Source organism: Aythya marila, assembly GCF_965140915.1.
Source record: "Aythya marila genome assembly, contig: HAP1_HAP1_SCAFFOLD_154, whole genome shotgun sequence".
Classification (NCBI taxonomy): Eukaryota; Metazoa; Chordata; class Aves; order Anseriformes; family Anatidae; genus Aythya; species Aythya marila.
Genome location: NW_028137218.1, coordinates 1,861,629 through 1,878,988, shown reverse-complemented (window position 1 = coordinate 1,878,988; position 17,360 = coordinate 1,861,629). Strand labels below are relative to the sequence as shown.

The 17,360-nt window shown below is 58.3% G+C and overlaps 1 protein-coding gene across 1 annotated transcript; it reads left to right on the top strand.

Moving 5' to 3' along the window:
• Positions 1–3,831: 3,831 nt before the first annotated feature.
• Positions 3,832–14,739, top strand: LOC309891102 (antigen WC1.1-like; the record flags this gene model as incomplete). The annotated part of the gene is made up of 14 exons (XM_082785484.1): positions 3,832–3,997; positions 4,441–4,755; positions 4,864–5,190; positions 5,271–5,585; positions 5,711–6,025; positions 6,745–7,059; positions 8,863–9,177; positions 9,286–9,612; positions 9,693–10,007; positions 10,133–10,447; positions 12,034–12,174; positions 12,846–12,941; positions 13,644–13,796; positions 14,669–14,739. The coding sequence occupies 14 exons, from the start codon at positions 3,832–3,834 to the stop codon at positions 14,737–14,739; spliced, it is 3,486 nt and encodes a 1,161-aa protein (XP_082641610.1).
• Positions 14,740–17,360: the final 2,621 nt, after the last annotated feature.

Sequence of the window (17,360 nt, the reverse complement as noted above, 5' to 3'; positions counted from 1 at the left end):
CATAATGTAATATGATATATATTATTGGTAATATACATAACACATAATATGAAATATAAAATATTAAAATATAAAATATTATTTAAATATATAAAATATCAAGTATTATTATTAATATTATTATATATAAATAATATTATTATATATAAATAATATATAAAATATTATTATATATAAAATATATAAATATATATATAATATAAAATCTATTTATATATTTTTATATATATAATAATATATAAAATATTATTAATAATATGTAATCTAATGAAATACATAATAATATAACATAATAGTGTATAAGTAAAATATATACTTTCGTATGTATTTATAAAAATTTGTGATCCATTAAAAATATTACATGTATATATATGTGTGTGTATATATATATGTGTGCATATATATATATATATATATATATAATAAACTATACGTCTGAGAGCATTGTCCCAACACTTCTTGGACTCTGCCAGGCTTGGAGCTGTGAGGAGGCTGGGAGGCACCGCAGGGCCATGCCTGGGCACGGGGCCAGGAGGAAACCACCGTCTTCCTGCCCGGGCGCCATGTCACGTGGGCTGCGGTTTGTGCACCTGCAGTGGCAGGCAGGCTCCAGCTCCCGACCCGCCGCGGGGAATAACGGCCCCTGGGTGACACGCTGAGAGCCAGGGAGACGCCTGAGGCTCTGGGCTGCAGCTCTGCTGCCAGGGCAGGCCCTGGACCAGCTCTGGCTGCTGCCGGGACCCCACAGGAGGCTCCCTGGGGAGGGACGGGACAGCCAGCGCTCCCGGCATGGGGCTCTGGCCCTGCCCAAGGGCCTTTCCCAGCTGCTGCTGCCAGCACAGCGGGGGCTGTAGCAGGGGCAGGGGCTGGTCCCTTCCCAGCCTGACACAGCCCTGCTGCAGGACCAGCCCCGTGGATCCCATGGCACAGGGACAGCCGGACAATTGCACCTTGGGCTCTTGGATGCTACAGCTCAGGAGATGCTCCGTGCTCCCACAGCAGGCTGCAAGGGGTGTCAGAGCCATCTGCCCCCACACCCAGCCCTACCCCACGATGATGTCCCACCGCAGTGACGTGAGAGCCGCAGCGGAGCCGTCCCTCATATATGGTCATGAAGAGCACTGGAGAAGTTCATTGGAGAGCTGGGCTGCGTCGGAGGGGAGATAAGTGCCGATAACGTCTAAAAAGGTGCCTGCTGCTTCGATTGGCTCCTCCTGCAGCTGGGACAGCATCTGCACAGATATATTGCCCTCCCATCATCTCCATTTCACTGTGGGTCCCCAGGAGCTCCAGCAGCAGGGCATTGCTGTCAGGGCAGGAGCCTCAGGATGGGGACAGAGGGACTCCTGTCCCCTTGGGTGCTGTGGCTGTTCCTCTGGGTGCAGCCTTGCAGAGGTAAGTGCCAGCTTCTCTGTTCCACAGGCTGGGGCCAGTGGGCAGCAGTGGGATCAATGGTATCTCTCTGGGAGTGGGGTGGTTTTCAGGCACCACTGAAATGAGAGGCAGAAGGTTCTCAGTCCCTCAGCCCTGTGTTTTAATCTGTGCCTGTCTGGGTGGGAGGGGGTAATCCATTTCCACAGCTCCCATGATTATGGCAACCCATGCCTGGCATCATTTCTAGACTCCTTGTCCTTGGGGACCCTTTTGTGAGCCCTTCTTCCCCAGCACCATGCCTTTTCATCTGGAAGAGTCCCAGACAGTGAGAGTGACCCTCAGTGATCTCCAGGACACAGCCAATGTCTGGGGTGCCCCAGAGGGCTTGTGTGCTGTTCCCTGCCCCTGGGATCTGGGGAAACACTGACTCCAGGAGGGCAGGTTGTGTCCCATTAACAGAAGGGGACTGGGGTGTCTGCACCCAGAAGTGGTAGAGAGGTGTCCTTCCTGGGGCTCTCTCCAAGCACAGGGACTGATCTGACAGCAGGGACGAGGAAAGTTTTTTGGGATCCTTGTGATCAATTCAGTGCCCTGTGGGCACCCTAGAGTTCCTGGGTTGGACAGTGGTTTTAGGAGGTGCCTGTGGCAGACAATAGGCGATGGAAGCTGCTCAGGGGCATGGGGCTGTATGGGGGACACTGGGCTGGGGAGGAGCGGGAGCCCTGTGCAGGGCTGGGGGCTGTGTGGGGGTGGGCATGGGCAAGGGCAGGGGTCCACTGGGGTGGGAGGAGGTGGTGAGGGCTGTGGGGCAGCGAATGGCTCAGGAGGGCTAGAGCTGAGTACCCTCATCCCAGCATAGCCCATGGAGAAAACAGGGACCCCACACTGCCCCTGGGAAAGCCTATGGGGACAGAGCTCCCACCCTGGGGCCTGTGATTCTGCCTGGGGAGGGGGTTCTCACAGACCCACAGTATGGGGCTGGAAGTTCTCCTGACCCTTCCTGTGTTGGTGTTTGAAGGGTCTGCGGAGGTGAGGCTGGCAGATGGTGACGGGCGCTGTGCTGGGAGAGTGGAGGTGAAACTCCATGACGAGTGGGGGACCGTGTGCCATTACGACTGGGACATGTCCGATGCTGCAGTGGTTTGTAGGCAGCTGGGCTGTGGGGTTGCTCTTGAAGCTCTTCACAAAGCACACTTTGGGCCAGGATCTGGGCCCATTTGGATGGTTGCTGTTGCGTGTAATGGCAAGGAGTCTGCCCTGTCTGACTGCAGTCATGCAGGACGTGGTGAATCCTACTGTTCTCACAATCTGGATGCTGGATTGATATGTTCAGGTATGGGTTAAGCCTATTACCCACTTTTTGAGACTGGGACAAGGGAAAAGGGTAACAGCTCATGGGTCAGGGCACTTCTGAGCTCAGTCTGTCACATGTCCCTGGGAAAAGCACAGCCCAGGTGCCAACAACAAGCATGACCTTGAAGCTGGAGCAGCCAACCCTGGGGAGGTGCTGGGAGAGGAAAGCTCCCACCCTTCCCCATTGTGTTGCCTGGTTCCCATCTTTGTCATCCCATTCACTCAGGCCCAGCCTGGCAGGCTGGTCCCTATGCCAGGGGAATCTAGAGCAGCTCCCCCAGCCACCAGCAGCCTCAGGGAAGGGCGTGCAATGGCCCAGGACTTTTGGGTTGTAACCCCAGCAGACAAGAGAACCTCGGCCAAAGCAGAGGGGCTGCTCAGAGGGCAGGAGCACTGGGCTTGGGCAGAGGAGCAGGGTGGCAAGCAGCACTCTGTTCCTATCCCGGGGTCACCCCATGAGAGCCAGCCCCCAGGGACATGGCCCCTCCAGGCCATGCTGACCCGCTGCCCAGCTTCTCCTACCTGCCCTGTGCCGCAGGGGCTGTGCCAGCACCTCCTGGCTCTCCTCAGTGCCTGCCCTCATACCGGGAGCTCATGTCAGCCCAGGGCTGCTCTCTGCCTGCTCTTTTGCTCCATGTGTGGTGGTGGCTGGGGTCGTCCATGCCCAGCACCACACTTTGTCCCTACCTGAGGACCCCCCTTTACCTGCTCCCCAGATGTGCTCCATGTAACAGCAGCTCCCCAAGAGCCCCAGCAGCCCCTGGGAACAAGGGGCTTTCTGGCAGCTCCAAGGGGTTCCTCGGCGTGGCCTGAGCCCAGCAGGGCAGAGCCAGCTGCAGCAGCCCCCAGTGCCTGGACCCATTTCCCTGGGCCCACGAGCTATAGGTGCTTCATTGATGGGTCTGGGACCGGGCAGCCCAGGGACTCTAAGCAGCAGCAGTTTTTCTGAGCAGTGCCTGTGGCTGGGGGCTGGGAGAGAGGGCAGCCCATGAGTCTGAGCAGGTTTCTGAGGATCAGCAGGGGGGCACTGAACTCTTTGTGCTGTCAGCACCCACGAAGAGCTGCTGGGCTGGCTGTGGGGCTCTGGATGTGGCCACCTCAGGGATGAGGAGGGAGGTGGGCACAGAAGTGCCAGAGGGCTCTGGGAACTCACAGGTCTCCTTGGTTGCCCCAGGATTTGTGCGGCTGGTTGGAGGAAACAGCCCCTGCTCAGGAAGTCTGGAGGTCTATGACAGGGACCAGTGGAAAGCTGTCTGTCACTCCCACTTTGGTACCAAAGCTGCCGAGGTGGTGTGCAGGGAGCTGCAGTGTGGCACAGCCCTGTCTGTCCATGGGGCAGCTCAGCTGGGAGAAGGGGCTGGTCCTGTCTGGGACAGAGAGCTGCAGTGTGTGGGGAATGAATCCACCATCCTCTTCTGCCCCTGGGGGGCCTCCAAGGACAAGGCCTGCACCCACAGCAATGGCATTCATGTCACCTGCACACGTAAGGACTTGGGGTGGAATGATGGCCACTGGGGTTGTGGTGGGAGCAGGAGAGCAGGGTGGGCACTGGGCTGTGCTGGGTGGGAGACAGGTGGGGTGAGGTGGTGGTCTGCATCCCCAAAATGAGAGTGCTGCAGGAGGAGAAAGGCACGCTGTCCCTTTGGCCTCTCCTGCAGCTCCTGTGGGAGCAAGAGCACAAATGTGGCCTCTCTCACCCTCCTTTGTCCCCAGAGTACACAGGGTTCAGGCTGGTGAACGGCAGCACAGCGTGTGAGGGCAGGGTGGAGGTGGAGGTGCTGGGGACGTGGGGGACCCTCTGTGCCTCCCGCTGGGACCTCTCGGACGCCCACATTCTGTGTCGGCACCTCGGCTGTGGCTTTGCTGAGTCCATTCCTGGAGGAGGGCATTTTGGGAGAGGAACCGGCCCCGTCTGGAGAGACTCGTTCCACTGTGACGGGACTGAAGCCCACCTGGGGCAGTGCCCGGTGACTGCCCTGGGGGCCTCGCCATGCTCCCAGGAGAACGCTGCTGCTGTCATTTGCTCAGGTGAGTGCTGGGCAGTGCTGCAAAGTCCATTTGCCCCTGGTGTGTGACACGGCCACCCACAGCTTTGGACCCCATGGCAGTGCCTGGCTGAATTACTCCTCTCAATAGGCCTAACTCACCCCATGCCCCTGCGGCTGGTGGGCGGAGGGAGCTGGTGCGATGGGCGCGTGGAGGTCTTCCAGCACGGGACGTGGGGCAGAGTCCTGGATGAGCAGTGGGACATGCAGGAGGCCAGCGTGGTGTGCCGGCAGCTGCAGTGCGGAGAGGCAGAGGCAGCCTACACCCCCGTGAGGGCCGAGCAAGGACCAGGACCTGTGGGGCTGCGTGGGGTGCGGTGTGCAGGGCACGAGGCTGACCTGAGCCTCTGCAACACCTCCTTACCTGAGAGCATACCAGCAGCAGGGATCATGGAGGACGTGGGGGTCGTGTGCCGGGGTGAGTGGTGCTGCACGTCCCCCAGGTGTGGGGCTGGGAGGGCAGCCAGTCCCTGAGGGTCAGGGTTCTCCCTGCTGCAGGGAGCCGGCGGGTGCGGCTGGCGGATGGGGCCGGGCACTGTGCCGGGAGAGTGGAGATCTACTACCAGGGGCGCTGGGGCACCGTCTGCGACGACGCCTGGGACCTGGCCGACGCCGCCGTCGTTTGCCGCCAGCTGGGCTGCGGAGGGGCCCTGGAGGCAGCCGGCTCTGCTCGGTTTGGGGAGGGCTCCGGGCAGATCTGGCTGGATGGCGTCAACTGCTCCGGGGCCGAAGCTGCTCTCTGGGACTGCCCTGCTGAGGCCTGGGGGCAGCACGACTGCGGGCACAAGGAGGACGTGGGAGTCATCTGTTCAGGTCTGTGCTGGGAGCGGGGTTGGGAGCTGGGGCCAGTGAGGCCAGGGTGAGGGTAGAGCCAGGTAGGGCCAAGGCCATCAGCGGCTGACATCCAAGGACATCCCTGGGGCCTTTCCTCCTTCCAGAGTTCATGGCCCTGAGGCTGGAGAACAGCGACGGCTGCTCCGGGCGCCTGCAGGTTTTCTACAACGGGACGTGGGGCAGCGTTTGCTTCAATTCGATGACCACCGAGACGGTGTCACTGGTGTGCAAGGAGCTCGGCTGCGGGAATGAGGGGGATTGGGAAATAATCTTAAACTCTGCCAAGCTGTCTGGCACCGCATGGCTGGATCACGTGGAGTGTGGGAAGAGCAACAGCTCCTTCTGGCAGTGTCCCTCTGCTGCCTGGCATCTGCAGTCGTGTGATGACCTCCGAGAAGAGACCCACATCACCTGCAATGGTAAATCTGGTTTCTCAAGGCACCAGGTCCTGTTCCCCACTGGACATGGTGAAATGCAGAGAAGGAACCCAGAGGGGCTTTGACTTCCTGCATTAGACCCTGTTGCTGCTGGTGGCACAAAGGTGACTTCAGCTCTCAGAGCCACCCAGGTTCACCAGCATCAGTCAACGGCCAGGCTGCCATCAGCTCCTGGGAATTTGGTGCATTTGAGAGGTGCCTGGTGCAGGTGATGGATAGGAAGAAGTATGGGGTTAGAGTCATTGTGCTTTGGAGAGGGTGCTGGTCAGGGGAGGAGTGGGAACCCTGTGCAGGACTGGGGGTGGTATGTGGGTGAACATGGGCAGGGGCAGGGGGCCAATGGGGTGGGAAGAGGGGATTATGAGGGCTCTGGGCAGCAAATGGCCCAGAAGGGCTGTAGTTGGGCACCCCCAGAGCAGTCTTAGGGATATAGTTTAGTGGGGACTGTTAGCGTTAGGTCAGAGGTTGGACTTGATGATCTTGAGGTCTCTTCCAACCTAGAAATTCTGTGATTCTGTGATTCTGTGATTCAGTGCAGCCCATGGGCAGAGGAAGAATCCCCCCAACACTCCAGTGACAATCAGTGGGGACAGGGCTCCCACCCTGGGGCCTGTGACTGCCTGGGCAGCAGAGGGAGCACTCACAGACCCACCTTGTGGGGCTCAAAGGTCTCCTGACCCTTCCTGTGTTGGTGTTTGAAGGGTCTGCGGAGGTGAGGCTGGCGGATGGTGGCAGTCGCTGTGCTGGGAGAGTGGAGGTGAAACACCGGGGTCAGTGGGGGACCGTGTGCAGCGACCGCTGGGACATGACCGATGCTGCAGTGGTTTGTAGGCAGCTGGGCTGTGGGGTTGCTCTCGAAGCTCCTCGAAATGCACACTTTGGACCAGGATCTGGTTCCATTTGGATGGATGATGTTCACTGTAATGGCAAGGAGTCTGCCCTGTCTGACTGCACACACAATGGCTGGGGTCAAACAGACTGCGATCACAGCTGGGATGCTGGAGTGACATGTTCAGGTAAGGACTGAACTTGTTCCCTACCTCTGGGATGAGGACACTCCTAAGGGACCTGGCTGTGACTTCAGGAAGCAACAAGTGGACACCAGAACATGGCTCTGTGTGTCAAGTTGCACTCTGAGCTGGGTCTGTCACTGCTGGTGTCCCTTGTCCCTGGGGAAAGCCCAGTGGGAGCACACCCAGTCTGGTCATGAGGCTGGAGCAGCCAAGCCTGGGGAGGTGCCCGGGGCTGGGAGAGGAAAGCCCCCACCCTTCCCCACTGTGCTGCCTGGTTCCCATCTTTCTCTTCCATTCACCCAGGCCCTGTCTGGCAGGCTGGTCCCTATGCCAGGGGAATCTAGAGCAGCTCCCCCAGCCACCAGCAGCCTCAGGGAAGGGCGTGCAATGGCCCAGGACTTTTGGGTTGTACCCCTGGCAGACAAGAGAACTGCGGCCAAAGCAGAGGGGCTACTCGGAGGGCAGGAGCACTGGGCTTGCACAGAGGAGCAGGGAGGCAAGCAGCACCTTGTTCCTGTCCCGGGGTCACCCCATGAGAGGTAACCTCTAGGGATACGGCCCCTCCAGGCCGTGCTGACCCGCTGCCCAGCCTCTCCTGCCTACCCTGTGTGCCAGGGGCTGTGCCAGCACCTCCTGGCTCTCCTTGGTGCCTGCCCTCATACCAGGAGCATGTGTCAGCCCAGGGCTGCTCTCTGCCTGCTCTTTTGCTCTGTGTGTGGCTGGTGGATGGGGTCATCCATGCCCAGCACCACACTTTGTCCCTGTCTGAGGACCCCCCCTTTACCTGCTCCCTGGATGTGCCCCATTCTAACAGCAGCTCCACAAGAGCTGCAGCAGCCCCTGGGAACAGGGGACTTTTTTTGAAGCTCCAAGGGGTTCCTCAGCGTGGCCTGAGCCCAGCAGGGCAGAGCCAGCTGCAGCAGCCCCCAGTGCCTGGACCCATTTCCCTGGGTCCACATGCTGTGAGTGCTGCAGTGCTGGGGTCGCTGCTGGGCAACCCAGGGGCTCTGGGCAGCAGCAGTTTGTCTGAGTGGTGCCTGCAGCTGGGGGCTGGGAGAGAGGGCAGCCCATGGGTGCTGCGCAAGATTCAGAGGATCAGCGAGGACGGGGGGGGGGGGCGCTGACCTCTTTGTGCCATCAGCACCCACTGAGAGCTGCTGGGATGGCCGTGGAGCTCTGAATCTGGCCACTTTAGGGATGAGGTGGGAGGTGGGCACGGAAGTGCCAGAGGGCTCTGGGAACTCACAGGTCTCCTTGGTTGCCCCAGGATTTGTGCGGCTGGTCGGAGGGGACAGCCCCTGCTCAGGAAGTCTGGAGGTCTACGACGGGGACCAGTGGAAAGCTGTCTGTCACTCCCACTTTGGTGCCAAAGCTGCCGAGGTGGTGTGCAGGGAGCTGCAGTGTGGCACAGCCCTGTCTGTCCATGGGGCAGCTCAGCTGGGAGAAGGGGCTGGCCCTGTCTGGGACAGAGAGCTGCAGTGTGTGGGGAATGAATCCACCATCCTCTTCTGCCCCTGGGGGGCCTCCAAGGACAAGGCCTGCACCCACAGCAATGGCATTCATGTCACCTGCACACGTAAGGACTTGGGGTGGAATGATGGCCACTGGGGTTGTGGTGGGAGCAGGAGAGCAGGGTGGGCACTGGGCTGTGCTGGGTGGGAGACAGGTGGGGTGAGGTGGTGGTCTGCATCCCCAAAATGAGAGTGCTGCAGGAGGAGAAAGGCACGCTGTCCCTTTGGCCTCTCCTGCAGCTCCTGTGGGAGCAAGAGCACAAATGTGGCCTCTCTCACCCTCCTTTGTCCCCAGAGTACACAGGGTTCAGGCTGGTGAACGGCAGCACAGCGTGTGAGGGCAGGGTGGAGGTGGAGGTGCTGGGGAGCTGGGGGACCCTCTGTGCCTCCCACTGGGACCTCTCGGACGCCCACGTTCTCTGTCGGCACCTCGGCTGTGGCTTTGCTGAGTTCATTCCTGGAGGAGGGCATTTTGGGAGAGGAACCGGCCCCGTCTGGAGAGACTCGTTCCACTGTGACGGGACTGAAGCCCACCTGGGGCAGTGCCCGGTGACTGCCCTGGGGGCCTCGCCGTGCTCCCAGGAGAACGCTGCTGCTGTCATTTGCTCAGGTGAGTGCTGGGCAGTGCTGCAAAGTCCATTTGACCCTGGTGTGTGACACGGCCACACAAAGTTTTGGACCCCATTGCAGCACCAGGCTGAATTTCTGCTCTCATCAGGCCCGGCCTGCAACATGTCTGTACGGTTGGTGGGTGGAGAGAGCTGGTGCGACGGCCGCGTGGAGGTCTTCCAGCACGGGACGTGGGGCAGAGTCCTGGATGAGCAGTGGGACATGCAGGAGGCCAGCGTGGTGTGCCGGCAGCTGCAGTGCGGAGAGGCAGAGGCAGCCTACACCCCCGTGAGGGCCGAGCGAGGACCAGGACCTGTGGGGCTGCATGGGGTGCGGTGTGCAGGGCACGAGGCTAACCTGAGCCTCTGCAACACCTCCCTGCCTCAGAGCCACCCTGCAACAGGAATCATGGAGGACGTGGGGGTCGTGTGCCGGGGTGAGTGGTGCTGCACGTCCCCCAGGTGTGGGGCTGGGAGGGCAGCCAACCCCTGAGCGTCGGGGTTCTCCCTGCTGCAGGGAGCCGGCGGGTCCGGCTGGCGGACGGGGCCGGGCGCTGTGCCGGGAGAGTGGAGATCTACTACCAGGGGCGCTGGGGCACCGTCTGCGACGACGCCTGGGACCTGGCCGACGCCGCCGTCGTTTGCCGCCAGCTGGGCTGCGGAGGGGCCCTGGAGGCAGCCGGCTCTGCTCGGTTTGGGGAGGGCTCCGGGCAGATCTGGCTGGATGGCGTCAACTGCTCCGGGGCCGAAGCTGCTCTCTGGGACTGCCCTGCTGAGGCCTGGGGGCAGCACGACTGCGGGCACAAGGAGGACGCGGGAGTCATCTGCTCAGGTCTGTGCTGGGAGCGGGGTTGGGAGCTGGGGCCAGTGAGGCCAGGGTGAGGGTAGAGCCAGGTAAGGCTAAGGCTATCAGTGTCTGACATCCAAGGATGTCCCTGGGGCCTTTCCTCCTTCCAGAGTTCATGGCCCTGAGGCTGGAGAACAGCGACGGCTGCTCCGGGCGCCTGCAGGTTTTCTACAACGGGACGTGGGGCAGCGTTTGCTCCAACTCCATGACCACCGAGACGGTGTCACTGGTGTGCAAGGAGCTGGGCTGCGGGAATGAGGGGGAACTGGAAACAATCTCAAATTATGAGAAGCTGTCTGGCACCGCATGGCTGGATCACGTGGAGTGTGGGAAGAGCAACAGCTCCTTCTGGCAGTGTCCCTCTGCTGCCTGGGATCCCCAGTCGTGTGATGACCGCCGAGAAGAGGCCAATATCACCTGCAATGGTAAATCTGGTTTCTGAAGGCACCAGGTCCTGTTCCCCACTGGACATGGTGAAATGCAGAGAAGGAACCCAGAGGGGCTTTGACTTCCTGCATTAGACCCTGTTGCTGCGAGTGGCACAAAAGTGGCTTCAGCTGTTGGAGCCACGTATGCATACCAGCAGCTCTCAACAGCTGGGCTGCCATCAGCCTCTGGGAGAGGCAGAGCCATCTCCAGGAGAGGTCTCAGAGGAGGCTATGTGGGCATGGGCAGGAGTTTCCCCTCTATGGACAGCCTCCTGCTGTTCTGTGAATCAGGGACCCTGTGGGGATGCACACTCAATTCTATCTGTGTGTGTTCCATGAAAGAACGGGGTTCTGCTGCTACCCTGACCCAGGCAGCAGGGGCACATGCAAGCAGAGGTCAGCCCTGCTCTCTTCTGCACAACCCCTAGAGCAGCCCTTTTCAGCCCTACTTTTCTTTCCTTTGGGACATGGACAGAAAGGACACAGGTATCTGCATGCCCCAACTCCACGAGGTGTACAGGTAGGGAGCTACCCCTGCACGTTTCCCCCTCACCTGGCAGGGCTGTCCCAGTTGTCCCGGTGCCATGGGACATCGCTGCCTCCCCAGACAGGGAGAAGATCCGTGCTGTGGGAGGCAAGGACGGCTGCTCAGGCAGAGTGGAGATCTGGCACCGCGGCACCTGGGGGACGCTGTGTGACAATGCCTGGGACATGCGGGACGCTGAGGTAGCATGCAGGCAGCTGGGCTGTGGCCCCGCGGTCTATGCCCTGGGCCAGGCTGTTGCTGGAGAGGGGACGGGCCCCATGTGGCTGATGGAGTGCAGGGGGACGGAGCTGTCTCTGCAGGACTGCTGGGCCCAGCCAGGGGACAGAGGTGCCTGCCAGCATAAGGCAGATGCGGCTGTGCATTGCTCAGGTGAGCAGTGGGGCTGGGAGACATGGCTGGGGGCTTGGCAAGGAGCTGGCTTGGGTGTCTGCCCTGCTGGATCCTGGCATGGCCCTGCTGCTGGCCTGAGCAAGGGTGTTTCTGCAGGGTGGGGGGCTGGTGGTGGGTGGGGAGCAGCCTCTGTGGGGCTGGATGTGCCAGCACATCCCCTGGGCTGCCTGCACTGTCCTGTGAGCAGCCCAGAGCAGTGGTGCTGGACCCTGTCCTTGCCACCCTGCTCAGCCCCACAGGAGGGACAATTCAGGTGGCAAATTTGGGGGTCATTTGCCAGGGAGGCTGCCTGGTGCCACAGCCCCAGCCTCTCAGCCCAGTTCTCCTTCTGCTCCCCTGTAGCTGCACCCAGGACAGCAACATCCTCCCCACAAGCAGGTAAGCTGTCCTTCCCCAGGGCTGGGTCTGCCCACAGAGAAGCTGTGACCTACAGCCAGGGGAAGGGGCTCCTTGCTGGGCTGTGAGACTCCCAGGAAATTGAGGGAGATGAGAGAAGTCTGTGATGTACCCAGCAGGGTGGGAGCTGCCCCATCACCCAGCCCTGTCCCCCCCAGCCCCTGCTGCCTTGTGTGGTCAGGAGTGGCTTATCCTGCCCCCAGCCTCTCCCTTGTCTGATGCTGCCCCTGCCATGTTCCTGCCCATGCAGATCCCCCACGGGGCCGTCCGACCACCAGCAGCAAGACACTCTCGGTGCCTGTCGTCATCTGCATCATCCTGGGGGCCCTCCTCTGCCTGCTCCTGGCCCTCCTGGCTGGGCAGGTGCGAAGCGCCAGGGCTCGGCGCAGAGGTGGGTCCTTCCCCAGTGGTCCTGGGGGGGAGATGCCTCCTGGCACGGCTGGGGGTGCTGGAGGTGTTGGTGTTCTGGGGCACAGAAACAGAACTGTATGCTTCCTCCTGCCCCATGTGCTGCCCCACTGATTGACAGACCATGGGGCACCAACATCAAGGGGTGGAGAGAGCCCAGACCCTGGGGCATCAGTTCTGGGGTGAGGAGAGAAATGTGAGAGCTGGGCTGGGTGAGAAGGGGAAGATGCACTGCTGGCAGTCCTCTGAGCAGCTCTGGCAAGAGGAGCATGGGGCAGCGGGGTCCATCACTGTGGTGTCAGCCACCCCCCAACAGGACACGGGCTGTGCTTTTGATGTGTGGGGCAGAGATAGAGCAGCTCCATGAGAAGGGGAAATGAGGGAATTGGTGCAGGGTCTGCACTCGGACATGACCCAGGGACCAAAGGGGCACAAGGGCTGTTTCCAAAGGGATGGTGCAAGGCTGATGCTGCCCCAGACCATCTCCATGGGGATGCTGCCCTCCCTGGGGATGTGGCTGCAGTGCCAACACAACACAGTGGGGCTGTGCTGTGGGGACAGCCCTGTGATGGGCCAGGGAATGGGGCTGGGGGAGCCCAGTGGGGTCCTGTCCCTCTCTGCCCATGCCCAGACCAGCCCTGCCTCTGTTCCCAGGCTCCGGGAGAGCTGGGGAGCCCTTCCCTGAGGCCGTGTACGAGGAGATTGCTTACAGCCTGGCATGGGAGAAGCAGGCAAGGTTCAGTCTCTCAGGTGGGTGTATGTCCCTGGAGGAGCACTTTTTCCCTGCCCCAGACCAGGGTTGTGCCCTGTAGCTCCTGCCTATGGTCTCTGAACTGCTTGGGCCATGGGCTCTGTGGGAGAGCATCCAGGTGTTGGCCCCCACAGAGGAGCTTCCTCCCCACCAGCTCTGCCCATCCCAGAGGGGACAGCCCCTCTCTGCCTGGCCCTGCACCCTGGGGACATCCAAGGGCTGAGTGAAGGGGCTGTCCCAGGGCAGCTCTGGGAGCCCCTATGAGATGGGCTCATCCAGGGTAGCAGGGGTGGTCTCCTCCCCACTCTGTCCCAGCTCTGTGGGTGCCCATCCCCAGCAGTGCTGACTACCAGTCAGGGCAGCAGGGCTCATCCCACAGCACCCACTGCAGCTCTCTGCAGGTTCCTTTTCAGAGGGGTCCCTGACCCAACTGTAGCCCTACCCCAGGCACAGAGAGGAGGAGGATGGTCTGGGGCCAGCCGCAGGGATCGGAAGGGGACGGAGAGGAAGGGCTCCATCTCTCCTCCCTTCAGACAGACAGACTACAGTGCCACTGAGTGCCACCATCAGAGCTGGAAGGACAAGGGCTTTGCTTTGGCCCTGACACCAGCAGCATGTCAGCCCTGTGTCCCCACACACCCTCCCATCCTCTGCTCTGTAGAATATCTCTTCTCACTCCACCACCTTCCCTCTCCTTTCAGATGTCCCTGTCCTGCCTGGAGGTGACCCAGTGGATGGCTACGATGATGCTGAGGAGGTTTCTGACCCTGGGGAGCATCCTTTCCCTGGGCAGGGGGACTGGGAAGTGCCCAGGACACCAGAGGAAGGAGATGGGCCCAGGAATACAGCCACAGGTGAGAGGGCATTGCAGCACTTCCACTTCCTAGGTGCCAATCCCAGGGCCAGGAGAATCCATGAAATATTTAGAGCCTGATCTCCTGACATGGAGAACCTGTCCTGAGATATTTTGGGGGGCTGGGAGAATGGGCCGAGTGTCTCAGGCTGGTGCGGAGGGGGAAGGTGTTGTACAGCCCTGAGGAGCACCCCACAGGCCCAACCACAGCAGCCTGCCTTGGTGCTTACAGAGGGAAGCCTGCGCTCCCGGAGAAGTGCTGGGCACCCTGGAGCTGAGGGAGACACCTTGTCCCCTTTTCTGGTACACATGTGCTATGACGATGCTGAAGAGGTGTCTCTGGCATGTCCCCATGAGGACACCCAGGATGTGACACCAGAGCCACCTGCACAAGTGTCCCAGAGCCCCAGGCCAGCAGAGCCCAGCCCTGCCGAGCAGATGGTTGCAACCAGGAAGGAGGAGAGCTCAGTGCCACTGGGAGAGCCGTGAGTGCCAGGGAACGGTCTCCCTTTTCCAGCAGTCTGCAGACATACATGGGTATTTCCCCTCTTGGTATTCCCTGTTTTTGTGCTTTGTGCTGGCAAATGTTTATATTAAAACATTCTGGGGGCTTTGCCTCAGGTCCAGCGTTTCCCTGCCCAGGTGTCGGGGTCTCTCTCTGAGGCTAACCAATTGAAGTAGAGCTCAAAGATGCAATAGTGGGGAATGGTCATTTCTTGGGACCAAGAGGGTTGGGATCAGGCTGGGGGGCTGCCACAACCCCCAGTGCCTAGACACTATTCCTACTGACAGAGGCATTTCCATCCTGCCAGCCACAGGCAGTTTCCAGCAAAAGTGGCTCTGTGTGACGCCTCATGATGCACTCGCTGGTAGAGCCCATCTTCTACAGCCTTGGGCCCTTGTGGAACCCAGAGATGACAGTCCAGAACCCACAGACAGAGTAACCTCTCCTGCAGGATTAGAGTGGTGAGAAGTGTTGGGCCCCTGGGCAGGACTTAGTACCCATACTGCCCTCCCTGATCCTGCTGGTAGGTCCTCCCCAGCTCTTCCCCAGCAGGCGCCTCTGTTGCAGGCTGAGAGATGTTTTTGGTAGTAGGGTGGTGGGCTGCAGGGGGTGCTGGATGGTCTGGAACATCTGTTTGATCCATTTGTGTCAGCTGTCCTAGCTGTGTCAGGGACACTTTCCTCAAAATCAGGTTGCTCAATGCCCCATCCAGCCTGGCCTTGAATGCTTCTAGGGATGGGACACCATCCAACAACCTTTCTGGGCAACCTCCTCCAGTGCCTCACCACCCTCAGAGTAAATGATTTCTTCTGAATATCTAATCTCAATCTACCTTCTTTGAGTTTAAAGCTATTTCCCCTTGTCCTATTACTACATCCTCTAATAAATTCTCTCTCTCCAGCTTTCCTTTATGCCCTCTGGAGCTACTGGAAGGTTGCTCTATGTTCTTCCCAGGGCCTTCTGTTCTTAATTCCCCCTCTTCTCCCTCTTCATAGGAGAGATGCTCCAGCCCTCATCATTTTTGTGGCCCTCCTCTGGACTTGCTCCAATGGGTCCATGTCTTTCTCACGCTGGGGATCCCAGAGGTGAACACACTATGTTAAGTGGGGTCTCACAAGTTAGGAAGAGAAAGTGAGAATCATCTCCCCTGACCTGCTGGCGATGTTCATTCTGATGCAGCCCAGGATTTTGCTTTCAGGGCTACAAGTGCATATTGCCTACACACGTTGAGTTTTTGAAGCACCATACTCCCAGGACCCTCTCCACAAGGCTGCTCTCACTCCCTTCTCCACCCAGCCTGTATTTATGCATAGGACTGCTTCAACCCATGTGTGGGAGTTTACACTCAGCCTTGTTGAAGTTCATGAGTTTCACACAGGCCCACCTGTCAAGCTTGTCATGGCCCCACTAGATGACACCCCTTCCCTCCAGCACATAAACCTCACCACACTGCTTGCTGTCATCAGCAAACTCGCTGAGGGTGCACTCGATCCCACTGCCCATTAAACCGACAAAGATGTGAAATAGTACCGGTTCCAGTACCAAGCCCTGAAGAACACCATTCGTAACAGATCTCCACTTGGACATTGATCTGTTGACCACAACCCTGTGAGTGTGACCATCCAGACAATTCCTTATATCCACTGAGCGGTCCATCTGTCAGATCCATGTCTCTCCAATTTAGAGACAGGAATGCCACATGGGATATGTCAAATACTTTGCACGAATCAGGTAGATGATGTCAGTTTCTTTTCTCTTACCCACAAACACCGTAACACCATTGCAGTAGGCCTACAGACTACTTCACTGCCCTTAGTGAAGAAGTATTGGCTGTCACTGATCACATCTTTTTTTGTCATGTGCCTTAGCCGAGTTTCCAGGAGGATTTGTTCCATGATCTTGTTGGGCTCAGAGGTGGGTCTGACTGGGCTAGACTTCCCTGGGCCTACTTTTATTCCCTTTTAAAAAGTGGGGGTTATGTTCTCTGTGTTACAATCAGTAGAAACTTCACTGCACAGCCACCACTTTTCAAATATGACGAGTAGTGGCTTTGCAACTTCATCTGCCAGTTCCCTCAAGACTCTGGGATTCATCTCACCTAGTCCCATAGACTTGTGCACCTTCTGTTTCCTCAGATACTCCCAAAGTTGATCTTCTACAGTAGGTGGTTCTTCTCTCTCCCAGTCCCTGCCTTTGCCTTCTGGGACTTGGATGGTGTAACTGGAGCTATTCCAGTGAAGAATGAGGCAAAGAAGTCATTGAGTACCTCAGCCTTCTCCACATCCTGGGTAACCAGGTCTCCTGTTTCCTTCTGGAGAGGGTCCATGTTTTCCCTAGTCTTCCTTTTATCACTGACGTACTTATAGAAGCCCTTCTTGTTGCCCTTGAACTTCCTATCTAGATTCAATTTTACCATAGCCTTAGCTTTCCAGACTTGATCCCTGGCTGCTCAGGTGATGTCTCTGCATTCCTCTCAGGTTACCTGTCCTCGCTTCCACTTTCTGCAGCCTTCTATGGTGGTTTTATACAGGTGGGCATCTGAGCTTCATCACAGCTGCTCTATCACTCCCCCTCCTCTAAGGGAAAGGAGGAGAAAATATGATGAAACCAGTTCAAATGTTGAGATAAGGACAGGGAGATCGCTTAATAATTATCATCATGGGCAAAACAGACTCAGATTAGGAAGATATTAAAATTTACTGTCTACTACTAACAAGCTAGAAAAGTGAGAAACAAAGGAAAGAAACCCCAAACACCTTTCCCCCATCCACCCTCTTTTATCTCCTCCACTTAGGCGGCACAGAGGAATGGGGAAATAGGGTTTATGGGCGATCTATAGCACTTTGTCTCCACCGCTCCTTCTGAGTCACTCTCTGCCCATGCTCTAAGGTTGGGTCCCTTCCATGGGATGCCGTCCTTCCTGAACTGATCCTGAGTGGGCTTCCCACAGGCAGCAGCTCTTCAAGAACTGCTCCAGTTATGGCTCCGAACCACGGGTTCCATTCATCATGAGCAAACTGCTCCAACCTTGTCCCCCGTGGGCAGCAACTCCTGCCAGGT